Below are 25,050 nucleotides of genomic sequence, written 5' to 3' on the forward strand. Positions count from 1 at the left end.
GGGGACCCTGATGGTGTGTGGGGTCCCTGATGGTGTGTGTGGGGACCCTGATGGCATGTATGGGACCCTGATGGTGTGTGTGGGGACCCTGATGGTGTGTGTGGGGACCCTGATGGTGTGTATGGGGACCCTGATGGTGTGTGTGGGGACCCTGATGGTGTGTGTGGGGACCCTGATGATGTTTGGGGACCCTGATGGTGTGTGGGGACCCTGATGGTGTGTGTGGGGACCCTGATGATGTGTGGGGACCCTGATGGTGTGTGGGGACCCTGATGGTGTGTGGGGACCCTGATGGTGTGTGGGGACCCTGATGATGTGTGGGGACCCTGATGGTGTGTGGGGACCCTGATGGTGTGTGGGGACCCTGATGGTGTGTGGGGACCCTGATGGTGTGTGGGGACCCTGATGGTGTGTGGGGACCCTGATGATGTGTGGGGACCCTGATGGTGTGTGGGGACCCTGATGGTGTGTGGGGACCCTGATGATGTGTGGGGTCCCTGATGGTGTGTGTGGGGACCCTGATGGCATGTATGGGACCCTGATGGTGTGTGTGGGGACCCTGATGGTGTGTGTGGGGACCCTGATGGTGTGTGTGGGGACCCTGATGGCATGCATGGGAGCCTGATGGTGTGTGTGGGAACCTGATGGTGTGTGTGGAGATCTCAGGTATGTGGGTGAGTCCCCGTGTGTGGGATCCGTGTTGTGTGTGGGTGTCCCCGTCATGTGGGACCTGTGGCCTGGCTGGCCCTGTATCCGGAGGGGACTGGGGGCGGGGGCGGGGGGGAGTGTGTCAGGCGACCCCGTCGGGCGTGGGCTGCAGCGGGCACCCGGCAGTGTCCGCGCTCGGCGTCAGGCTGCGGTTGTGGCGGGGCCCTGTGGGTTCGGCTGGGGTCCGGGGGAGGCGGCGGCGGCGGCGATCGGGACGCCTTCTCAGCCGCGCAGGAAGCGGCCTCGGCCGGAAGGGGGGCCCCGGGCGCCGCCGCCGCCGCCGCCTCCTCCTCCGCCAGCGGCCCGGGGTGGGCGGGCCGAGCGGGCCCGAGCGGAGCCGAGCGGCGGCGGACGGAGCCGAGCGGCGCCGAGCGGCGGCGGGCGGGCCCGAGCGGCGCCGAGCGGCGCACACGCGGGCGGGGGCGCGCGCGTTCCTGGAAGAGCCCGGCGGGGAGCGGGTCACATTCTTGGCCGGCGCTCGGGCTGAGGCGGACGCACGGCCACAAACAGCGCGCGGGGCGGGGCGGCGCGGGGCGGGGCGGCGCGGCGGCGGCGTGAGCTCAGCGCCGGGCGCTCAGTCCGAGCCGGAGCGAGCCGCCGGGAGGATGTGCGCCGAGCGCCCCGGGCCCCGCGCCGCCGCCGCCGCCGCCGCCGCCGCCGCGCTCTGAGGCCGCGGGCACAGGCGCCTCGGCCGCCCCGAAGCCGCGGGCGCGGAGCCGGCGGGCGGGCGGGCGGGCCGGGGGCCGGCGGCGGGCGAGACGCGGCCGGCCAGCGCCGCCGGGACGAGCCGGGCGGGCGCCGCGCGGTGGGAGGAGCGGGGCGGCGGCGGCGCGCCGCGCGAGGACGGCCCGGCGGGCCCCGCGCCCGCGCCCCCGCTCCTCCCGGGCCCCTCGGCCTCGGCCGCCGCGGCGATTCGCGCCTCGCGGCGCCGGCACCTGCCCGCGCGCCCCCCGCGAGCCCCGGGCCCGCGAGCGTTGGCGTTGGCGTTGGCGGCGCGCGCCGGGGCATGCCCCGCGCCTAGAGCCCGGGGGGCGCGCGGGGGGCGCGCGGGGGGCCCGGGCGGCGGGCGCGGCGCGGGGCGCGTGGATGTGGCGCCGGGCCCGGGCGGAGGCGGCGGCGGCGGCGGCGGCGGGCTCCAGCGGCGGGACCCCTTCGCCCCGCCCGCCTTCCCCTTCGCGCCCCCGGGCGAGGCCGCGGCCGTGATCGGCCGGGAGCCGGCGGCGGCGGGGGGCGGCGGCCGGGGTCGGGGCCGCGGGCGCCGCCGGGGCTCGCGGGGCGGCGGGGGGCGAGGGGGCTCGGGCGCGCGGGAGCGGGAGCCGCCCGGGGAGCCCGAGCGCACCATGGAGGCGGCGGCGGGCGGCCGCGGCGGCTTCCAGCCGCACCCGGGGCTGCAGAAGACGCTGGAGCAGTTCCACCTGAGCTCCATGAGCTCCCTGGGCGGCCCGGCCGCCTTCTCGGCGCGCTGGGCGCAGGAGGCCTACAGGAAGGAGAGCGCCAAGGAGGCGGCCGCGGCGCCGGCGCCGCTGCCCGCGGCCGCCGAGCCGCCGCCCGTGCTGCACCTGCCCGCCATCCAGCCGCCGCCGCCCGTGCTGCCCGGGCCCTTCTTCATGCCGTCCGACCGCTCCACCGAGCGCTGCGAGACGGTGCTGGAGGGCGAGACCATCTCGTGCTTTGTGGTGGGCGGCGAGAAGCGCCTGTGCCTGCCGCAGATCCTCAACTCGGTGCTGCGCCACTTCTCGCTGCAGCAGATCAACTCGGTGTGCGACGAGCTGCACATCTACTGCTCGCGCTGCACGGCCGACCAGCTGGAGATCCTCAAAGTCATGGGCATCCTGCCCTTCTCGGCGCCCTCGTGCGGGCTCATCACCAAGACCGACGCCGAGCGCCTGTGCAACGCGCTGCTCTACGGCGGCGCCTACCCGCCGCCCTGCAAGAAGGAGCTGGCGGCCGGCCTGGCGCTGGGCCTGGAGCGCAGCGAGCGCAGCGTGCGCGTGTACCACGAGTGCTTCGGCAAGTGCAAGGGGCTGCTGCTGCCCGAGCTCTACAGCAGCCCCAGCGCCGCCTGCATCCAGTGCCTCGACTGCCGCCTCATGTACCCGCCGCACAAGTTCGTGGTGCACTCGCACAAGGCCCTGGAGAACCGGACCTGCCACTGGGGCTTCGACTCGGCCAACTGGCGGGCCTACATCCTGCTGAGCCAGGACTACACGGGCAAGGAGGAGCAGGCCCGGCTCGGCCGCTGCCTCGACGACGTCAAGGAGAAGTTCGACTACGGCAACAAGTACAAGCGGCGGGTGCCTCGGGTGAGTGGGCCGTCGGCGAGGGGGGTGGGTCGGGGAGGAGGAGGCCGGCCTTCCGGACACCGCCCCCCAGCAGCCCGAGGCCCCCCCAGCAGCCCGAGGTCCCCCCAGCAGCCCGAGGCCCCCCCAGCAGCCCGAGGTCCCCCCAGAGCAGCCCGAGGCCCCCCCAGCAGCCCGAGGTCCCCCCAGAGCAGCCCGAGGCCCCCCCAGCAGCCCGAGGCCCCCCAGAGCAGCCCGAGGTGACAAAGCCGTCGGGGAGGCCGTCGGGGAGGCCGTCGGGGAGGCCGTCGGGGAGGCCGTCGGGGAGGCCGGTGCTGCCCAGGGCTGCTGGCTAGGGGCCCCGCGGGCAGCCTGCTGGGCCCGGCTCCTTGTTGGCCCGCATGTGGGCAGCTAGGTGCCTGACGCCGCTGTGGCGTGTCCGGGGAGGGAGTCCCGCTCTGGCTGAGATTTGTTTTTGGACTCCCCTCGCCCTGGGGTGCAGGCTGGGTGCAGGGCTGCTGGCCACGCCGGCCAAGGTCGCCTCCCTACCCCCAGCTTGTTGGGGGGGACTGGGGTCCTCCTCCCCCCGGTCTCCAGCCCCAGCGTTTGTAACTTTTCAATATCCAGGCTTATTAAATTGCACGCCCAGAATGCTGCGTTGGTTCAGCTATTCTGGGGAGGCCTAATTAATTCAGCTATTGCATCAAACTTTTTTTTCTGAATCTGTGAATAGATGCTTCAGCCCGGCTTTCTCTGGGCGCCCCTCCAGCAGTGTCAGAGCTGCGGGGAGGAGGGGCTGCGGGACGAGGGACTGTGGGCCCTGCTGGGGGCAGGGTGGGCCTGGGGCTGTGCGGTGCCCTGAGTGGCAGGCTCTCGTCGGTGGGTGGGCTGAGCACCCCTTGCGTGTGGGGGAGGGGTGCCTTCCATGGGGGCTGGGTGTCTACACCCTTCCCAGCCACGTGGGGCCGAGCAGGGCGGGTCTGTGTCTGGCTGTCTGGCTGTGGTCTGTCCCTGGGCTGTTGTGCGGGGGCCTTAGCCACGGTGCAGCCGGCTGCTCGCTGCAGCCAGCCCCGGGTCTCCAGGTGGGGGTCTCTGGCCCAGGAGGCAGGCCTTTGGGCATCTCGGGCTGGCTTGTGACTGCCCGCAGCTTCTCCCCTCTCGTGTGCACTGTGTAGGCATCCTTGCTGATCCGAGGGAACCCCCCACCCAGGAGGGCTGCCAGCCTGGGTGCCAGCCCGTCTCAGGCTCTTGGGGGCTCTTGGGCGTTCCGTGAGTGAGTCTCTGCAGGACAGCCATGTGCCTGCCTGCCTGTGCGTGCCAGGGATGCCTTGTGCATGGGCCCCAGCCCTCAGCTGCCCACGCCCCCTTGTCCTGGAGGAGTGGCCTGGGGAGGCCCTGCCGCCCACTGGCTCCTCCCACTCACCTCCTGACAGTTCTCTGCATGGGCATGGTGATTTCTTGGTTTCTTTGTGGCTTGTTTTCCCACGTGGGGGTTCTGGGCCTCTTGGCAGGGCAGCAGGCCTTGGGCTCAGCCAGATGGGGGTCAGGCATGTGGGATGTGGCCGATCAGTCCCCTGAGACCCTGCTGAGCTGGGGGCCAGCTGTGCTGGGTGCTGGTACCTGTGCTCGCCCCCCAGTGGGACAGCCGGTGTGTGCAGAGTGACTGTCGGGTGGGCCGGGTGAAGGGGCTGGTGGTCCTCAGAGTTGCCCAGCAGTGTCGCGGGAGAGAGGCGGGTCACTACTCCCTGAGTGGTGCCGGGCTGGGAGCCAGTCTGCGTGGCTTCAGGCTCTGAGGGTGTTGACATGGGGGGCTGAGATGGTGTCCCACGTCTGTCTGGAAGTGCCTGACAGCGCCACCTGCTCTCGGCCCAGCTGCTGTCCCTGGGAGCCCCGTGCCTCCCCGTGCTGCAGTGGGCACCTTTGCTGGAAAGGTTCCTGGCTGGCAGTCATGGGGTGATGCCGGTGGCGGGGGGGCCACATGCTCGGGCTGCGGATGGCCCTGTTCCCGGTGCAACTTGTGAGCTGTGTGTGTGGGAGGGTCTGGGGAGGCCTGGGGGTTCAGGAGTGTGCACTCCGGACGCTGCCGTGTGCACCTTGAGGAGAGAGCCCGGCTGGGACCCAGGCCCCTTCTTGGCGGTCCTACCCGCTCCCCTGGAGGGCTTGCTGTAGTGCTGCACCCTGGGCTGTTCTGCTCGGCTCCCTGCTCTAGGAGAGGCCCGGCTGCTGGGCAGGAGTGCTGCAGGGGACAGGAGCTTGGGAAGGTGGTCTCAGCTGCCCGAGTCCTGGCGTTGTCCTGGTGTCCCTGCTGCAGGGGGCAGAGCCCCCTCAAGGGCTTGTGTCAGGGAGCCCCGAGAGCACCCGCAGCCCCACAGCAGGGAGCACCCTCCTCCCCTGCGGCCAGTGCGGCTGCTGTGTCTGCAGCATGGCCAGCAGGGCAGACAGGAAGTGGAGCAGGAGGAAGTCTGGGTGAACTGTGAAGTGCGCCCCGCCCCAGGCGGCGTGGGGCAGCCCTGGCGCAGGTCTGGGAGAGCCGCCCGGCCGGCAGGGCCTCGGGGAGGAGGCGGTGGTTCCGGGGCCCGCGCCCCGGCAGTCTGGCAGGCGGTGTCCAGGCGGTGGCCTCTGTGGCAACACTGCGTCTCTTTCGAAGGATTGCGAAAGCTAAGAGGACTTCTCTCCTGTGGGAGAGTTATGCAAGGCTCAACAGAAATGCTTGAAAAGTTGCTTTGTTTTGAGTCAACACACTGGGAGGCTGCTGATCTGTGACCAGAGGGGGAAGTGTTGGTCTCCCACCCCCTGAGCCTGGGAGGGGCGTCCTGGAGGAGCGGGCAGGGGCCAAGCAGCCCGATGCTCCGCTCTGCCTGGAGGAGCCCGGCCAGGACCCCCCTCTCTGCACGCCTCCCTGACTTTGCAGTCAAGGCAGGAATTGCTGCCCATTGGGGTCACCCCACGTCACTTCTGCCCTCTGAAAGCACCTAGCTGGCCCCCAGGGGAGGAGCGGGGGCAGCTGCCTGGCGGGGCCCCTGCAGCCTGTGACAGTGGCCAGTGCTGAGCTGGGAGGGACCCGCGCAGGGGCTGCCGAGGGGCTCAGACCACCAGGACTGGTGACGACAGGCCGTGGGGCTCTTCGGGAGGGGCGGTGGCCGTTCCTTGGTGCCTTCTGTCCTGCCCGGCCCTGAAGACAGTGGTTCTCACAGACCGTGTGGGGACACTTCTCGGAAAGCCCTGGAATGTTCCCCTTGGCTGCCACAGCTGCTGCGCTTCCCAGCCCTTAGCCCGGCTGTGGCAGCCACTGCTTGGGCTGCTTCTCCGAACGTGGCTGGAGCCTGGAAGAGCCCAGTGTTGTTGGCACCTGGCTTCCTGCTGCTCCCACGAGCTGCCCGTTTTGGAGAATTGTGGCGCCGGGCCGGCCTTGCTGGCAGGCCTGACAGGGTTAGCCGCTGGGCCTAGGGGTAGAGCTGCTGGGGCTGCGTGCCTGGGGCCCAGGGAGGTGAGCCAGGCTGCTGGCTGCCCGCGTGGCTGATCTGAGGGCTCAGGGTGCTGCTTGGGCTCTGGGTGCGAGCTCAGGGTGCTGGTACCCCAGCCGGACCCTGGGGTGGGCTGGTCAGAGCTGGAGGCGTGTCGGGATAGCTGGGCAGGGGGCACCTTCTTCCCGCCTGTGCCACAGTTTGCCTGCAGCCGCCTGGGGCCAGCCGCTGTCCGCTGTGGGCTCTGTGCAGGGGCTCCTGGGCGGGCGCCTCAGCGATCCCTCCTGTCCTTGGCTGGGGGGCTGCAGATGGTGGGAGTGAGCTGTGACTGGCCCCCCACCCAGATTGAGTGGGGGTCGCCCTGCCCTGATGGTGGGCCCAGCTGCTGGAGGCGGCTTTCCCTGTGTGCTCAATGACAAGGCAGCAAGCTCCAGGTTGGCCTGTGCTGCACCCCGAGAGCGGGGCCCCTGAGCACGGGTGCTCTCCCTGAGGGTCAGAGGTGACTGTCTGGGACTGCAGTGGACGTCCTCTGCTACGGCCAGTCGGCGGTGCCCCGTGCGGGGGTGTCCTGGAAGACGTGGAGGGGAGTCAGGAGAGCCCGGCCTCGTGCTCCGCCCTTGTCAGGAGGCCTGTGCACATTGTGGTCGGCCCCGTCCTTCCAGGCCTGTCCTGCCCTCAGGTCCCCGAGGACACTGGCACGGTGCCGCTCGCAGCCTTGGGCTGTCCCGCCCGGAAGTGGAGACCAGGACTTGGGCCTGTTTGTGGAAGAGGGGCGGGGGCTGGACTCTGACCCCGGCTTCAGGGGGCGGAGCAGCAGCAGGTGGTCAGGGCGGGGCGTCCGAGCAGAGGGCCCTGTGCTTGTTGCGGCCTTGGCCCTGCCCTCCCTGGGCACTGGCAGGAGGGCCCTCCCCGTGGTGTCGTGGGCACCTGGTACTGTGGTGCCACTGGCCATGCAGCCACCGTCTCCTCCCCGCGTCACAACCCTGCTGCCCAAACCATTAAAAAATTATACTCCCAAGTTGAATGATATGCAAATGTAGTCAATTAGGCGAGGGGATTTTAATTAGCAGTTTAAGTTCATGTGTGAAGTGCCTTGCCTTAATTACTTGACAGTTTTGTTGTAAATTTGCTAAGTTTTTTTTTTTTTTTGCAGAACTATCAAAACTGTGATTTTTTTTTTAACATTCTTGTATGTGGTGAGTGTCGCCCGCTGTGCCTGACCCTGCGGCTCTGACTCCGCGAGCGCCTGGTCCCCAGGAGGTGTGGCCGGGGCTCCCCAGGCAGGGCGTCAGGGCAGCTAATGGCAGGTCTGGGGGCGCCTGGGGACTCTGCCGGGCCCGGTGGGACGGGGCTGGCTGGTTGGGAATGTGGTGGCCGCTCTGGTTTCCAGTTGGTTCTGGCTTACCAGGGTGTGTGGTAGGGGGCCCCTACCACATTCAGTGAAGTGATGGGCTCTGGGTTTGCAGTGTGGATGACTTGTGCTCTTTCTTTAAAGATTTATTTATTTTTTTTTATTGGAAAGGCAGATATACAGAAAGACAGATCTTCCGTCCGATGCTTGATTCCCGAAGCGGCTGCAACGGCTAGAGCTGGGCCAGTCTGAAGCCAGGAGCCAGGAACCTCTTCTGGGTCTCCCACACAGGTGCAGGGTCCCAAGGCTTAAGGCTGTCCTCTATTTCCTAGGCCACAGGGAGGGAGCTGGATGAGAAGCGGGATCACTGGGATTAGAACCGGCGCCCGTATGGGATCCCAGTGTGTTCAAGGCGAGGACTTTAACCATTAGGCTGTCGTGCCGGGCCCTGGCTTGTGATCTTTAAGCATTGCATTGAAACTGCTCTCTGGGGGTGTGGGTGGAGGGTCTGGCAGAGGGCCTCTCAGCAGGAACATCACCACTCAGCCTGGAAAGCTGGCTGGAGCAGGGGCTGCCGTGGGGACAGGCTGCAGAGGCAGGGGCAGGCTGTGGGCAGGGACTGTGGGCAGGGGCTGGGGCTGTGGGCAGGGGCTGCCGTGGGGGCAGGCGGCAGGGGCAGGGGCAGGCTGTGGGCAGGGGCTGGGGCTGTGGGCAGGGGCTGCCGTGGGGGCAGGCGGCAGGGGCAGGCTGCGGGCAGGGGCTGCGGGCAGGGGCTGGGGCAGGCTGCAGGCAGGGACTGTGGGCAGGGGCTGCCGTGGGGACAGGCTGCAGGGGCAGGGGCAGGCTGCGGGCAGGGACTGTGGGCAGGGGCTGGGGCAGGCTGCGGGCAGGGGCTGGGGCAGGCTGTGGGCAGGGACTGTGGGCAGGGGCAGGTCTGGGGCCAGGGCTGTGGCCAGGGGCTAGGGGCTGTGGGCAGGGGCAGGGACTGTGGGCAGGGGCAGGGGCTGAAACGTTGCGTTTTCACAACAGTGCTGCAGCTGTTAGGGTGGACAGGGCATCCTGGGCACCCTGCTCCCTGGGCAGCTGTCCTGTGGGTAGTGGCCACGGGGATGACACTCAGGGTTGGCCCACTGGGCAGGGTGTCCTGGCACCCTTGGGGGCCAACGTGAAGGAAGCCCGAAGTGTTTTTTTCAAGATTTATTTATTTCGGGGCCCAGCATGATGGCTCAGTGGCTAAATCTTCCCCTTACAAGTATCAGGACCCCTAATTGGTGCTGGTTCATGTCCCAGCTGCTCCACTTCCATCCGTTGGTTCACTTCCCAAGTGGCCTCAACAGCTGGAGCTTGAGCCCATCTGAAACCAGAAGCCAGGAGCCTCTTCTGGGTCTCCCACATGGGTGCAGGTCCCAAGGCTCTGGGCTGTCCCCCACTGCTTCCCTGGTCACAGGCAGGAGCTGAATGGGAAGCGGGACAATTGGGACTAGAACTGGCGCCCTGTGGGATTCTGGTGTGTGCAAGGTGAGGATTTAGCTACTGAGCTGTAGTACTGGGCCTGAGAAGAGTCTGAAGGCACATGAGTGACGGGTGGGGTATCTAATAGAGCAGATTGGGGGAACAACCATTGGACAGGGCGTCCTGTGGGGCTCCACCGAGGTCTCCCCCAGAGCCCTGGTGCCCGGCAGCGGACGGCGCCCCGTACTTCGCTGCCAGCTTCCTGCGGGTGAGGCCGGGTGAGCACTGGAAGCCTACATGTCTGTTGACTTAGAATCCCTGAGGGTGGATGTCTCGCACGTGCTGGGCGGGAACCAGGGGCCCAGGGCTGAGCCTGGATCCCACGGGAGGCCAGGGCTGGGAGCCGCTGCCAGGGCCTGGTTTGTGGGCGTGGGAAGCCCTGCTGCTGGCCGCCTTGGCCGCTTCAGTACCCAGTGTTCCTCTAGGGGAGTCGCGCCCTGGCGCACCCCGTGGTGCCCGGGGGGAGGGAGAGGGACTTGCCCCCACTGGCCTCTCGCTGCTTCACCATCGAGGCACGCCAAGGCAGCAGGCTACCCAGCTGCCTGCCCTGTCCCGGCTTCTGCTGCCATGGCCTCGGGCTCCAGCATGACCTGGGGCAGGGTGGTTTCCCGTGGCAGTGGGTCAGGCTTCAGCGGTGAGGGTTCCTGTAACGGTGCTTGCAAGGCCTTGTGGCAGGGAGGGGAGCCTCGTCTGCAAGGGCCCAGGGCTCTGGGAGCTCCAGTGGGCTGGGACTTGAGCTGTGCTCCCACACAGTGTGGGGAGCCCCACGTAGCACCCTGGCTCTCCGTGCTAGGGTTAGTTATTTAGCTGAAGGACAGAATTACAGAGAGGGAGCGTGTCTGTTTGCTGGCCCACTCCCTAAATGACCACAGCATCTAAGAGCTTCATCCGGGTCTCCTGCAGGAGGTGCAGGGGCCCAGGCACGTGGCCACCTTCCAAGGCTTTCCCAGGTGTGCTGCAGGAGCTGGGGCGCCGGGTCCCAGAAATCAGCCTGTCCCACCTGACCGCGTCAGCCCTGTGGCGGGGCTGGGAGGACGGTCAGGGATTTCGCTGCCCGTTGCGACTGTGGGTGCCGGAGTGGTGCTGGCACCAGGCCTGCCGGCTGGGGAAGCAGGCCAGCCCACTGTCGGTGCCCTCAGCCAGAGCCCGCCAAGCAGGGTGCAGGGCGCAGCTGGGGTCCCGGGCTCGCCAGCACTGGCCTCTGTTGCTCCCTAGATGGCGGCTGGGCGTGTGTGTTGGTGTCTCCGGCCGGCGTGTCTGGGTCCTTCCCATCCTGCAGGTGTGTCTTGGAAGGCTGTGCAGAGTGGCTGGGGGCATGGGCTCCACCACCAAGGGCAGACCCGACCCGAGGGCAGTCCTGGTGACCATGTGGGGAGCAAGCCAGCGGTGGGAGCTCGCTCCTCTGCTGCCCCACTGTGTCCCAGCTGCACTGTGGCAGCGAGTGGCTGGCACTTGGGAGCACCGGGGACTGGTGTGACCCTGCCTGCTCCTTGGAGAGCTGGGCGGTGGTGGCACTGTGTGGTGTGGCCGCTCCTGTTCCAGCTGTGTGTCCGGAATCGGCCTTGGAGGGAAGTGGCGGTCAGGTGCAGGGTACTTGGCTGCCTTCGCCCAGGGTGCCTCTGGCCTTGTCTGGGTCAGAGGGCACGCACTGTGACCTGCTCAGTACACACCACGCTTGTCTTCGTGTACGTGTTGGGCATCTTTAAAAACATTTTGTTCAAAGGTTTATTTCTTTTTATTGCAAAGTCAGATATACAGAGAGGAGGAGAGACAGACAGGAAGGAGATCTTCTGTCCGATGATTCACTCCCCGAGTGACTGCAATGGCCGGTGCTGTGCCAATCCAAAGCCAGGAGCCAGGAGCTCTTCCGGGTCTCCCACACAGGTGCAGTGTCCCAAGGCTTTGGACCATCCTCAACTGCTTTCCCAGGCCAAAAGCAGGGAGCTGGATGGGAAGCGGGGCCACCGGGATGAGGCCACCACGCCGGGCCCTAAAAACTTTTTTAGTTTCAAGTTTTTGTTTTAAAGATTTGTTTGTTTTTATTGCCATAAAAACATTTTTATATGCGGGCCGAGCATGGTAGCCTAGCAGGTGAAGTCCTCGCTTTGAACACACTGGGATCCCATACAGACGCCAGTTCAAATCTTGGCAGCTCCACTTCCCATCCAGCTCCCTGCCTGTGGCCTGGGAAAGCAGCCAAGGATGGCCCAAAGCCTTGGGACCCTGCACCCGCGTGAGAGACCCAGAAGAGGTTCCTGGCTCCTGGCTTTAGATTGGCTCAACTCTGGCCGTTGCAGTCACTTGGGGAGTGAATCAACGGATGAAAAATCTTCCTCTCTGTCTCTCTTCCTCTCTGTATCTCTGTCTTTCCAATAAAAATAAATAAATCTTAAAAAAAAATTATGCTTCCTCTTTTTGTTGTATGGTGGTAAAGTTGCCACCTACAGCAGTGGCATTCCATGTGAGCTTGGGTCTGAGTCCTGGCTGCTGCACTCCGGGTCCAGTTCCCTGCTTATGGTCTGGGCAGGCAGTGGAGGGTGGCCCCGGCTGGGCCCTGCACCCAGGGGAGGCTCCTGCCTTCAGCCTGCCCACCATCTGGAGAGTGGATGGGAGATTCATTCCAACTCTTGATTTTCAAATAAATAAATTTAAGTTTCTGAGACAGTTTTTTTATTTGAAAGACAGAGTTAGCGAGCTGTTCCATTGGCTGATTCACTCCTCAGAATCTGTTGACCGCAACTGGGCCTGGCCGAGCCTGGAGCTGGAGCTGCACCCAGTCGCACACACGGCTGCAGGTCCCAGGGCTCTGGGCCGTTCTCTGCTCTCCCAGGCCACAGGCAGGGAGCTGGATGGCAAGTGGAGAAGTCCAGACAGGAACCAGCACCCACTGTAAGGGGAGAATTAGCTAACTGAGCCATTGTGGGTGCTGGTGGTCACCACGCTTTTCTTAAAAGGTTGCTTTTACAGAGTAGAGCAGCAAAGATAGCATCCATCTGTTGTCCGTCTTTCCTACTTCAGTAGCCTTAAGCTAATGCTGTCTGGAATACCTTAAAAGGTGCAAAATCTCATGGTGTGGGGCCTGGTGCAGTAGCCTAGTGGCTAAAGTCCTCATCTCGCATGCACCAGGTTTCCATATGAGCCCCCAGTTAGTATTCCAGCTGCTCTGCTTCTCCACCTGTGGCCCGGGAAAGCAGTGGAGGACGGCCCGAAGCCTTGGGACCTGCACCCGCGTGCGAGACCTGGAAGAGCTCCTGGCTTTGGATCGGCTCAGCCCCAGCCATTGTGGCCGTTTGGAGACTGAGCCAGTAGACGGCAGATCTTTCTGTCTCTCCTTCTCTGTGTAAATCTGCCTTTCCAATAAAAAGTCAATTAGTCTTCAAAAAAAATCTCATTGTTTCATTGTGTTTCTTTGCTTTCTGGTGGATCTGGCAGTTTTGTTGTTTTTAGGTAATTTGCTTTGAGTGTTTTTTATTGTGGTGGAAGACGTGCTGTGAACATTGAGCACCCTAATGCTTGTTCGAGTGAGCTGGTGCGTGCTGTTGTGCAGTTACTGCATGAAGGATGCGGTGAGAAGTCTTGTGTCCGCTGGCTCACTTCGCAGGTGTCTGCAGCAGGCAGGGTGGGCCGGGTCCGGGTCTGGAGCTTGAACTCCAGGTGCGAGGGCCCTGAGCCCTTGGGCACCTTGCTGCCTGCCCAGAGGTGTTGGCCAGGCTGGGCTGAGCCCGGAGGAGCGGGTGTCTGACACAGGATCCTGGCCGCCTCTGCCGGTGTGTCACACCACAGTATGGTATAGCCAGCACCACCATTTGTTCTGGAACGTTCTCATTTTCCCAACTAAGACTGTTATTCCACTCAACAACGCCTGGTACTCCCCGCTCCCCTTTCTGCTTTTTTTTTTTTTAAGTGTAGATTTATTTTATTTGAAAGGCAGATAAATTTCTTTTTTTTTTTTTTAAGATTTGCTGATTTATTTGAAAGACCTTCCGTCTCCTGGCTCACCTCTCCAGGTCTCCCTTGTCAGTGCAGACGCCCCAACATCCCCTAGCGTGTCCCAAGGCAGATTTGTAGGGAGCTGGGACACGAACTGGTGCCCCTTAGGTGTGGGAGCCACAGGTGTCGCTCTGCGGCACAGCACCACACGGGCGCCCGGAGTCTATCTGTTGGCCCGGAGCATCTGCATTTGCAGGGCTGTGCTAGGCTGAAGCCGGGGGCCACAGATTGGTCCAGCTGTTCTATGAAGGGTGAAGACCCACTGCCCCCCAGGGTGCCTGAGCAAGGAGCTTTGATTGGACTGGAGGGGGTCTGCCGTGCCCTGTGCTGGCTGCTCTGGCCATTACCAGTATCTGCCTCATCTTGACGTGGCGTCCTGGTTGTTCTCACAGCCTGTGTGGAAGGCGGAAGGCTGCGTGTGCACAGGCCGCATGTTTGCTCAACTGTGCTCACATGGCCGTGAACGTGGGCGGTATATCTCAGGATGCCCGATGTTCTTTCAGTGTGTACGCCCAGCAGGGGATGGCTGTGTGGGGACCACTGTCTGATGCTCTAGCTCCTGCAGGCCTGTTTTGGTCCCTGGTCACCTGTGCGGACCTCTGCTTGCTGAACATCCTGGAGGATGGCCCTGTGGGGGTGTCCTGGTCAGGTCTACCTCCAGGAACTACTCCCACCTGACCAGTCACTGCTCCTTGAGGGTGTGGGGAGCATGAGCTGCCACCTGCCCTTGTGAGAACTCTGTGACGGTCCCCTGTCCCCTCCTGGTGCTGGCTGAGCAGGGGCTGTGCCTGGCACCACCAGGTCCTCCTGGGACCCAAGGCCAAGGGCCAAGCTGCGGGCTTTGCACCTGCTGTGTGCCAGGCCCCCAGGGCTGGAGGCTCTGGGCTGTGGAGGAGCGGGCACCTCCTGCTGAGGGGAGCAGGGGAGCGGCTAGGCGCTGCGGGGCAGGCTCCTGGACTCTGGGACCAAGGCAGGCCGCACCAGTGCTCCTAGCCTGGAGAGCCAGCTGCCAGGCGGGAGGGCACATCCTGCTGGCCTGGCCTGGTTGGCTTAGGCCTCAGCCGAGCGGGATCCTGCCCTTCCTTGCCAGTGCCCTCACCTCTGTGGGGCCTGGGCCTTGTGGGAGGTGAGAGTGTGTGTGACTGTGGTGAGGACCGTTGACAGAGCTGTCTCTTCCGGTGAGGGGGTGGTCCCTGGATGCCCCAGGGTCACCCTGATCTTGCAGATGGCTCCTGCTGGCTGCTGGCCACTCCTGCGATCTGGTTTCCAAATGCCCCATGCGGCCCCCTTGGCGGTGGCCACTCTGCTCTTTGTCAAGCTTTGTGTTAACTGCTGAATATTAATGTGGGGGGCTGGGGCAGGGGGCAGCCACTGCAGGGTGGCTCTTGAAAGGAGGCTTCTTGCTTTTGTTTTGCAAAATCCCTCTGGGGTCTCCTGCCTGCAGTGGGATGACCCCAGCTGGCAGAGCCCAGCATGCCCAGTGGAGAAGGGGGGCAGGGAGGGTGGGTGGCCCTGCACTTGTTTACCTGGGGTGGGGTGACCTGTGGGGGGGCCAGCAGCGTGCACCTGTGTACCTGAACCCCTGGTTGGATTCCTTCCTTCCTTCTTTCCCCCTCCCCCCTTTTTCATTTATTTTTTTGGACAAGATGGATTTAGAGGAGACAGACGACCGTGCCCTCAGTGCGCGCTTGGGACCTGGGCGTCGGCGTGTAGCTGGTGTGCTCCAGGACGAGGGACGCTGTCCTGGAGTCGGGATGGTTGCAGACGAAGCTCATGGCTGCGTTTCTAGCTGTAGACAGCCCTTCCCTGTGACCATGGGCAGTCGCTCCCTGGGGAGCCCGGCGTGCTGGTGACAGTGACGGTCCTGGGCCACCATCAGAGTGCACTGCTAAGGGGAGGTGCTGAGGCCTGTGTGGTGCTTGGGGTGCCAGCACAGCCAGGGGCCTGGGCAGAAGCCCTGTGCCTGCTTTGGTGGCCCATGTGCATCCGGAGTGCCTCCTAATGGAGCCGAAGACACTACACGCAGGTCAGCCACCTCCTTCTACCCCCAGGTCCCAGGTGGGTGCCCTGCCAGGTGTCCATCTGGGGCTGTGGGGTGATCTTGGTACAGTGGCCATGCTGGGACCTACTGGGCAGAGCCCAGTTCTTTGGGTGTGTTTGTCAGTGCTTCAGTGGGTTCTCATGAGCTGGGGGCTGACTCTTGGTTGCCGCCTCTTGCTTCTTAAGTGGCTAGTGGCTGGATGCATGGAGCAGGTGCCATCCTGCGTCCTGCATGGGGGCCAAGTGTGGCTTTGGGCGATGCTGGTCCCGTTTCCTGGGCTGTCTGCCTCTTCCTGGTGGCCTGGGACCCTGAGGTTTCAGAGTCCTCTAGATGTTTCTGATGCTGTGGCGAGTTCCCTGCTATTGCCTATCCTTGTGTCCCCATGGTGGGTACCTCCCGGTCTGCTGGTAGACATGTGGGCAGAGCCCTGGAGCTGGCCCTGAGTGGAGTGTCCCCCTGACCCTGTTGGGCCCCCTGCTCTAGCTCCGGGCTGGCCAGCCTCCCTGAGTGGGCAGCCGCTGGGGTCTGGATGAACTCATGGTTTTGAAGGACACAGTCACAGCCAGGATTTTCCCTGTGTTCCTGGGCCTGTTCTGTGACCTTTGGGCAAGCTTCCTGCTGGTCACCTGCGGCCAAGATCCTGTGGACACGGCTTTGCCCTGGCCCAGTATCTGTAGTGCCACTGCACCTGACTGACTGATGAGTCTGTCCTGTGTAACTGTTGCTCCTGCGTGATGTTTGATTAGCTCATTTCCTGTCTGGGACACCCTGTCCTGACCTCATTTCCTGTCTGGGATTCTGTGTCCTGACCTCATTTCATGTCTGGGACACCCTGTTCGGACCCCACTTCCTGTGTCGCGACCTCATTTCTGCTGCTGTGGTTTCCTGTCTGGGACGCCCTGTTCCGACCTCACTTCCTGTGCCCTGACTTCATTTCCGCCGTCTGGGGCGCCCTGTTCTGACCTCACTTCCTATATATTGACCTCACTTCCTATATATTGACCTCACTTCCTGTGCCGTGACGCTAGACCCTCATCGCTGGCTGCCCACCATCCAGCCCTGGTCAGCGCCCCATGGCTTGTGCGTGGTTTGGGCGACGTGCTCTTCCAGGACTCTGCCGGCTCCTGGCTAGTCTGGCTGGAGCTGCTGGCCTCCTGTGGCTGCCCGTCTCCTCCCGTGGACGTGGGTCAAATGTGGATCGTAGGGGGCGCCTCCCTGGGTCACCCTTGGGCTTGGGTTTTATGGATTGTTTGAAAGGCAGAGTGAGCAGAGTGGAGGATTGATTCTGTGCTGGTTCAGTCCCCGAAAGGTCACATCCACAGGGGCCTCAGCTCTCGGGTCCCTGTCCGCTGCCCCCAGCTCAGGGTCCCTGTCCGCTGTCCCCAGCTCGGGGTCCCCTGTCCGCTGTCCCCCAGCTTGGGGTCGCCTGTCCGCTGCCCCCAGCTCGGGGTCCCCTGTCCGCTGTCCCCAGCTCGGGGTCCCTGTCCGCTGTCCCCCAGCTTGGGGTCGCCTGTCCGCTGCCCCCAGCTCGGGGTCCCCCATCTGCTGTCCTCCAGCTTGGGGTCCCCCGTCTGCTGTCCTCCAGCGGCCTCCAACAGGCACATTAGTGGGAGTGTGCATGTGTGTGTGCATGTGCCAGTGCTTTGAGGACACCTGTGACAGGGTGCCTGCCAGGCATTTTGTTTGTGGTGTCTCAGGTCTTATTCCATCTGAGATGGATTTTTCTTGTTCTCCTTCGGAAACCTCCAGTTTCCTGGATGCCATGTCTTTCCCTCTTGCCTTGATGTCCACCGCACGTGGGGCCGACGCTCTGTCTGCTGGCCAGCTTGGGCTGCAGCTGATGTGGCCGCCTTTCCCTGCTGGCCTTGCTGACGTCTGGTCCACACAGAGGTGCCCAGGGCTGCGGGGGTGTGCCATGCTGGCATCCTTTCTCCTTGTGGCAGCCGGTGGCATCTGCCCAGCTCTTGCCTGCAAGTGTGGCAGGTGGGGCTACAGCCACTTCCGGGTGGGGAGCAGGTTTGGGGTGCTTGGCCCCTCCAGTTTTCTGTCCTCTCATGAGTTCTTGCCGTGCTTCTTGGGGCACTCACACTTGTTCTGCCCAGTGCTGGCAAACCCAGAGGAAGCTCAAGAAGGAAAATACAGGGCTGTGCTTGCCGGGGCCTCATCCCAGAGTAGTGCTCCCCCAGTCAGGGCTTGTATGTGCGCACATCTGTGTCACGTCTGTGCTGGCCTGGAGCCTCCTCCTGGAGCTGTCCTGGGGCTCTGGGCTCTGCAGGAATATGCAGGACAGGCTGGGTGGTGTGAAGCAGGCAGCCTCTGTGTGCAGCGGGTCTTGCCGCACTGGCAGTGCCGCTGTGGTGGCCAGCAGGCGGGCGTGAGGCATCTCAGACTTGCTCTGGAGGGCTGAGATCATGGTCAGGAAGCCAGGGAGCTGGTGGCGTGTACATTGCCCCTCACGCCTGGACCGGAGACCACGCTGGTGTTCAGACCAGCAGTCCTGGGCAGCCCAGAGTACAGGAGCACAGCCGAGCTGGGGCCTGTCCCGGTTTCACCGCCTGAATGACTGAGCCAGCCAGGTCCAGTGTGAAGGCAGAAGCCCCAGAGCTCCATTCTAGTGTCATGTGGGGCGGCAGGGGCCCAAGCACTCGCAGGCCAGTTTCGCTGCCTCCGCAGGCACATTGAGCAGGAGCTGAGATGGGGATGAAGCAGCTAGGACTGGAGAGACACGGGTGCGCGGCCTGTTGGGCGACATTCACTGTCTGCCACCCGTTCTGTCCGTCCTCAGGACAGACGCTGACTCTACCCTCGGTGTGTGGCGGAAGAGCCCAGCTGGTCATCTCTTTCCACTGATGTTGAGCAACTCTGGTGGCTGTCCTGGCCACTCGTGCTTGACTGCCCAGTCAGGGGCTTCCAAGATCTCTACTCCCATCTGATCTGCAGAATCAGCTGTCAGTGTGGGTGAAAAAAAATCCTGTTTAGAATTTAGTTGACCTGTGGAAAGAGCTGACATATTTTTGGGTTTTCTTTTTCCCCTAAAGATTTATTTAGACAAGAGGGAAAAAGAAAGATCCTCGATCTGCTGGTTCGCTCCCCAGGTGGCCGCAATGGCCAGAGCTGAGACAGTCCAGAGCCAGGAGCCTGGACCTTCCTCCAGGTCTCCCACGTGGGTGCAGGGTCCCAAGGCTTTGGGCCGTCCTCTGCTGCTTTCCCAGGCCACAAGCATGGAGCTGGATGGGAAGTGGAGCAGGGACATGAACTGGCGACCACCTGGGATCCTGCCGCTTAAAAGGCGAGAACTTTAGCCACTAGGCAACTGCACCAGGTCCAAGAGCTGACATCTTAAGATGAAAGGCAGATTCACAGAGAGAAGGCAACAGAGAAACATCTTCCTTCTGCTGGTTCACTCCCCAGATGGCTACAGTGCCTGGAGCTGAGTCCATCTGAAGTCAAGAACTTCTTCCAGGTCTCCCACAGGGGAGTGGGGTTCCAAGCCCTTGGGCTGGGTGCTGCTGCTTTGCCAGGCCATAAGCAGGGGGCTGGATTGAAGTGGGCCAGTGTCTGTATGGGATACTGTGTTGCAGGCAGAGGCTTGGTGCTGTTCTTTGGTGTGCCTTGGTCTCTGACCCGAGATCCAGAGTGCAGCTTGGTTGGGTCCTGTCTGGTTTTCTGGTTTTTCTCTTACTGAAATTGTTGTTTTCTCATGTTCAGCTTGAATTCCAAGCGGTGGGTACAGTTGATTCTTGGCCTGGACCCCAAAAAGCTGCTGGGTTATCTCATATGGACAGCTGTCACCTGCCAAGGTTTTCTGTTTCTGTCTGTCCGGCACCTTCACCTTAATGCAGGAAGTCCACAGGAAGTGGGAGTGTTGGCTTTCCTGGGGAGAATGCTGTGGCTCCCCGGTGTGAGGTGTGCAGTGAGCTCCAGTGTGAGGTGTGCAGTGAGCTCCGGTGTGAGGTGTGCAGTGAGCTCCAGTGTGAGGTGTGCAGTGAGCTCCCTGGTGTGAGGTGTGCAGTGAGCTCCAGTGTGAGGTGTGCAGTGAGCTCCAGTGTGAGGTGTGCTGTGGCTCCCCGGTGTGAGGTGTGTTGTGGCTCCCCGGTGTGAGTTGTGCAGTGAGCTCCCCGGTGTGCAGTGAGCTCCAGTGTGAGGTGTGCAGTGAGCTCCCCGGTGTGAGTTGTGCAGTGAACTCCAGTGTGAGGTGTGCAGTGAGCTCCAGTGTGAGGTGTGCAGTGAGCTCCAGTGTGAGGTGTGCAGTGAGCTCCCCGGTGTGAGTTGTGCAGTGAGCTCCAGTGTGAGGTGTGCAGTGAGCTCCAGTGTGAGGTGTGCTGTGGCTCCCCGGTGTGAGGTGTGTTGTGGCTCCCCGGTGTGAGTTGTGCAGTGAGCTCCCCGGTGTGCAGTGAACTCCAGTGTGAGGTGTGCAGTGAGCCCCAGTGTGAGGTGTGCTGTGGCTCCCCAGTGTGAGGTGTGCAGTGAGCTTCAGTGTGAGGTGTGCACGCTTCACTCTGCGGTCCCCTGATCACCTGGCAGGAGCTGCTGCTGGACCTGCAGTGGTGACCTGGTGACACGGGCTGCCTGTCCCCCAGACCCCCATGCTGCACCATGCCGCTCTCCTGGAGGCCGCTTTGTTCAAGTACAGAGTTTCCAGCTGTGAGCATGGGGCTGGCCTGCTGCCTGCTGTGGCACTGTCTGGTTAACCTGTGGGCACATTGTTGTCAGGGCCCACCCTCACGCTGGGCAGTTCTGGCTGGCGTGGGTCCCTGGCTCGCCCTTGTGATGGAGGCTCGGCGTGTGTGCGTCGCTCGTTATGGCCTCTGCTGCCTGACTGCGTCTGCGTGCACCTGCCCAGTCGGCCTCAGGCCTCGCTGGCTTTCTCGTGTGTTCTTTTTCTCTCAAGTCGGCGTGGCTTGTGCAGTTTCTTGCCTTATTTGAAAGTCAGTGATGTGTGAGCACTTGCGGGCCAGGACGGAGCAGGATCTGCAGCTCGTTGGGGCAGCGACCTGGCTGCCCGTGCTGTCCACCCCTGGCCCAGGGCCAGCCCTCGGCTCACCCGTGTGCAGCGCTGCGCGTGGTTGCTGATGTGTGGCCCGTCCGTCCGTGTCCCTGCTCCCCATTTGTGTTCTGGGCTCTCGTGTTCTGTGTGCTGTTCGTCGTCCGGTTCTCTGCTTCCCCCAGATCAGGTCTACCTGCGGGCGTCTCGGTGCCTGCACCAGCTCCCGTGTGCACGTGACAGACACGCCCTGCTGTTGGCAGTTTGTAGCATGGTATGGCTACCTGTTTTTTTTTTTTTTAATTGGAAAGGCAGATTTACAGAGAGAAGGAGAGAGAAAGATCTTCTATCTGCCTGTTCACTCCCCAAGTGGCCACAGTTGCTAGAGCTGAGCTGATCTGAAGCCAGGAGCCAGGAGCTCTTCTGGGTCTCCCACACGGGTGCAGGGTCCCAAGGCTTTGGACCATCCTCAACTGCTTTCCCAGGCCACAAGCTCGGAGCTGGATGGGAAGTGGGGCTGCCGGGATTAGAACCAGTATTTGTATGGGATCCTGGTGCAGGCAATGTGAGGACTTTAGCTCCTAGGCTATTACTCTGGACCCGAAGTTTTTTGTTTATAAAAATGTTCTTTTCTTTTTTTAAATGTTCTTCTTAATCAAGGCTTTTAATGAACAGATTTCTCAAATAAAATAGAAAAGTTTTCAGTACATCACAACATTTAAAAAAAACAAACAAGTCCCTGTGTGTATAGCACCTGGCAGGGGAAAAACACAGGCAAAGCCACAGTGAGGTCGCGGGTCCTGGGGACACTGTGGCCATCTGCCGTGCACTGCGGAATTGCTTGCACCCACGGCCGTGGCCCACAGAGTACTTGGTGAGGAGTAGGAGGGCTGTGTCGGATGGAAGGGTCCTGCACACCCGGGTTCCTCCACTCAGACAGCAGGTGGATTTTAGGGACCAGCTTGGCAGTGTCCATGCCAGCATACCAGCTCCTCCTCGTCATATTTGTCCGACAATAGTTCTGTGTGACAGACAGCTGTTGCAAACTCTCAACAGCTCCTGGCAGCACACCTTCAAGATAGGTTTTTGAAAAGAATTATTTATCTATTTGGAAGGAGAGTAACAGAAAAAGGGCCTTCCTTCTGGTGGCTCATTGCCGAAACGGCTGCAGCAGCTGGAGCTGGACCAAGTGGAGCCAGGAGCTTAGGGTGCTGCCACTGGGTGTGCTCTGCTGCTCTCCCAGGGCACCGGCAGAGAGCTGGATCAGAAGGCAGCAGCTGAATTCAAGCTGGCACACATCTGGGGCTGTTGGGGCCAGGCTGCTGGAGTCACCCGCTCCAAACAGCGGCCCAGGATGGGTTGTTTTAAACCTTAATTTTTAATTTTTTTCTTTATTTTTGGTAATCTTTACATAGTTAATTAGGGCAAAAAGGTTCAAGGGCTACAGGAAAGTGGGTAAGACTGATATTTCCTCATTGTTTTTCCTGTATCTGGGGTATAGAGGGAGATAAAGGGAGAAGCCCCGCCCAGCCTCCCACCCACCCCAGGTCCCTCTGAGGGTCTTGCTCAAGTAAACCTTAACTTTTAATTTTGTTTTTGTTTTTCTCATACATTTTCATTTGCTTTACTTTTTGAAGAGTGAGAGCATTCTTTTTTTTTTTTTTTTTTAAATTTGAAAGAGTAAGTGGGCAGTTTTCTGTTGATTTGGTGCCTGGATGCCCTTCACTGTGGTCCAGACTAAAGCTGGCCAGGACACAACCTGTCTGGCCTCTGGCGGCTGGGGTCCTGGGCTGTCCCCTGCCCCTGGTCACTTGGCGGAGTGTCACTGCGTTCTTTGGGCTGGGTTGGTTGGATGGCCCTCTGTTGTGGTGTGTTTGCTGTTGAATGGACACGTGGTACACCTCCGTGGGTGCTGAATGTGTGCACGTTCCGTCTGCCTTCCTGGGCCTGGCCCTGTGCTGCATCACGTGGCCTGGAACCCGGAGTCTCCTCAGACCCAGTGCTTTGTGCCAGCTGTGGATGGCATGCTGCTGTGTGCCCACATGGTGCTGCCCAGGGTCTGGCATTCTTGAGGCCACAGCTCCCTTGGCCAGTCTGGCCGGGTGCTGCCTGGGTCATGCATGCCGCCCATGACCCGGCCTGGAAACCCCGATGGTAGCAGGCCAGGGCGGTGAAGGCCCCTGGGGGCTGGGAGGCTGGGTGGCCGTCATCTTGGAGGCGCCTTCGCAGGCTGTGAGGGAAAGCCAGGCACGAGATGCAGGTGGCGTGGCATGTCCTGGGTCCTGGGAGGAAAGGGAGGCGACGGGAGGAGTGGCTCTCTTGCTGCGCCACTGGTTCCTTCTCATTTACCTAATTGGGTTACATCACATCCTCCTTGTGAGCGAGTTCCTACAGCCTTCCAGTGCGGCTGGCCAAGGGCTGGGGTTCTGACTGTGCAGGTGGGCGGCTGCTGTGGGATCCACACAGCTCCCGGTTCCATCTGGGAATGGGGGGGGAAATCCCAGGGAAGACCCCTGCTGAGTGCCACTCGGAACTAAGCTTGAGCTGAGAAGAAATTGGGATTTTTGGTTACTATGGAAAAACAAAGAAGTCCCGGCTCTCTGAGCCCTGATGGGGGGCGGTCATGTGCTGGTGGTCCTGCATTGGAGACCAAGGCTGGCGGCAGCTTGGCGGGTTAGTTGCTTTGGGCAGTAAACCATTGCAGGGCATGTATTCAGCACCATGCCACATCCCCCTTCTGCTGGTACAGCCAGCTGGGATGCCTCGCCTGTCACTGGAGGTGGCCCCAGGGCCCTGATGACACTGTCAGGGCAGGGTCACACTTAGATCTGGTTCCAGGCTTAAGGCAATGTCAGGGCTGCTGGACTCTCCGTAAGGGCTGGCTGTGAGTGGGCGGGGGGGTTCCAGGGCAGAGCCAGACCACAGCTAGGAGCTGGGACTTGATCTGGGTCTTCCCCACGGGCAGCAGGGTCATCCTTGAACCATCTGTCACCATCCTGGGCGCATGAGCTGGCACCTGGGTTGGAAGCAGGGCAGCCAGGTCTTGAACCTGTGCCCTCGTGGTGGCTTAACCCATGGTGACGCAGCGTTGGCCCTCCCGTGGTGATGGCTGTCGGGTGCCCAGCCTAGCTGGGTGTCCCCACATTCTCCATTAGCTGAGGCTTGCAGGAGAGCTCTGTGAGGTTGGTCCTTCCTGCTGGGCTGCTGTCCGTGGGACCTGAAGGCAGCCATCCTGTTTGACCTTAGCCATGGGACGCACCTAGATGAGTTAAGTACCCAGCAGCCATCCCTGCCATGGTGGGGAGGGGGAGCAGTTCCAGAGTGCGGTTATGGGGGGCACAGCTGGGGGAGCGTGGTCATGGGGCACAGCCTGGGGGGCACAGTCATGAGGGGCATAGCCTGGGGGCACAGCTGGGGGAGCGCGTTCATGAGGGGCACAGCTGGGGGAGCTGGTCATGAGGGGCACAGCTGGGGGAGCGTGGTCATGGGGTCACAGCCTGGGGGGCACAGTCATGAGGGGCATGGCCTGGGGGCACAGCTGGGGGAGTGTGGTCCTGGGGGTCACGGCTGGGGGAGTGTGGTCGTGAGGGGCACGGCTGGGGGAGCGCGGGCATGAGGGGCAGAGCTGGGGGAGCGTGGTCGTGGGGGCACAGCCTGGGGGGGCACAGTCATGAGGGACACGGCCTGCGGGGGCACAGCTGGGGGAGTGTGGTCGTGGGGGCACAGCTGGGGGAGTGTGGTCGTGAGGGGCACGGCTGGGGGAGCGTGGTGTTTAGGCATCTCCCGCAGGGCAGTTTGCTCAGGGTGACTGCTCAGTTGGCTGTTGGAGTCTGGGCTGCCTGCAGCCCCGGTAACTGGAGCGCCCTGTGTGGATCTGTCCTGTTTATGGGAGGTCAGGTGGTCGCCAGGGGCGACGAGGCCCATGGTGGCGGCAGCTGGCGGTGGGCCCCGCCTCCGGGGCACACAAGGTGAAAAGTTCAGGCTGTCCCGCTGCAGATGGATCTAGCTGGCCACTCCCCACTGCCCTCCTTGCGGGGGTGGGCAGGTGGGGTTGTGGGGGGGCTGGCATCGTGCATGACTGTCCGTCTGGACCAAGGGTTGGGACACTGGTGTGGGGGCGAGCAGTGCCTTTGTCCCGCCCGGGAGCTGCTGGCCCTGCCCCACCGACCCCAGTTCTCACCTTCCTTGCCGAGCACTCCGTGCGTCTGAGCTGGCCTGCCCTCCCAGCTCACTCCAGGCCCAGGAGTATGGCCCTTGTCCCCTAGAGGGATGCCCACTGGCTCAGGGCTCTGGGGCAAGGGGCTTATTGCATTTTTGTGCTCAAGGCTGCCAGCTGGCACCCTGCGGGCTGCACGGGGAGGTCTCTCCCTCAGCAACGGCAGTGGCTTCAGTATGTGGGGTGACAGGGCTGTGGTGTCTGCGCATGTCTCCCCTTTCCCTGGGATGAAGGGGAGGCAGCGGGGCTGAGAACAGGTGCCAGGGGTCTGGGCTGAGGAGCTGCTGGGGTGAGGCCCACTGCCCCCGCCCCTCTCTCCAGGCCCACACTGTGCCAAGAGGCCAGTTCAGAGGGTCACTGCCCTGGTTTTGATGGCTGTCTTGGGTTCTCACGACCCCTTGCCCTCTGTGCAGACGGCTTGGCCTGCCAGCGCAGTGAAGACAGGCAGGAGGCCGAGCCGGGGCCACCGAGGTTAAGTGTGCAGGGCTTGCAAATGCCATCCATG

General features: G+C 62.6%; 1 protein-coding gene across 3 annotated transcripts in view; it reads left to right on the plus strand.

Moving 5' to 3' along the window:
* Positions 1 to 1,988: 1,988 nt before the first annotated feature.
* Positions 1,989 to 25,050, plus strand: part of SKI (SKI proto-oncogene) — a 39,286-nt gene continuing 16,224 nt past the window's right edge. For 2 of the 3 annotated variants that reach the window (XR_005884677.1, XM_040987783.1), the window contains exon 1: positions 2,016 to 3,011. Coding sequence is in view for 2 of the 3 variants with exons in the window: in XM_040987783.1 (XP_040843717.1) it covers positions 2,049 to 3,011 (963 nt within the window). In the remaining variant the exon portion in view is untranslated. Of the gene's footprint in view, positions 3,012 to 25,050 lie in introns of all 3 variants that reach the window. The other variant, XM_040987781.1, reaches the window with a different exon arrangement.

The sequence above is a fragment of the Ochotona curzoniae genome, unplaced genomic scaffold (genome assembly GCF_017591425.1).
Source record: "Ochotona curzoniae isolate NIBS_2020 unplaced genomic scaffold, NIBS_Ocur_1.0 contig_4792, whole genome shotgun sequence".
In the NCBI taxonomy this organism is placed as follows: Eukaryota; Metazoa; Chordata; class Mammalia; order Lagomorpha; family Ochotonidae; genus Ochotona; species Ochotona curzoniae.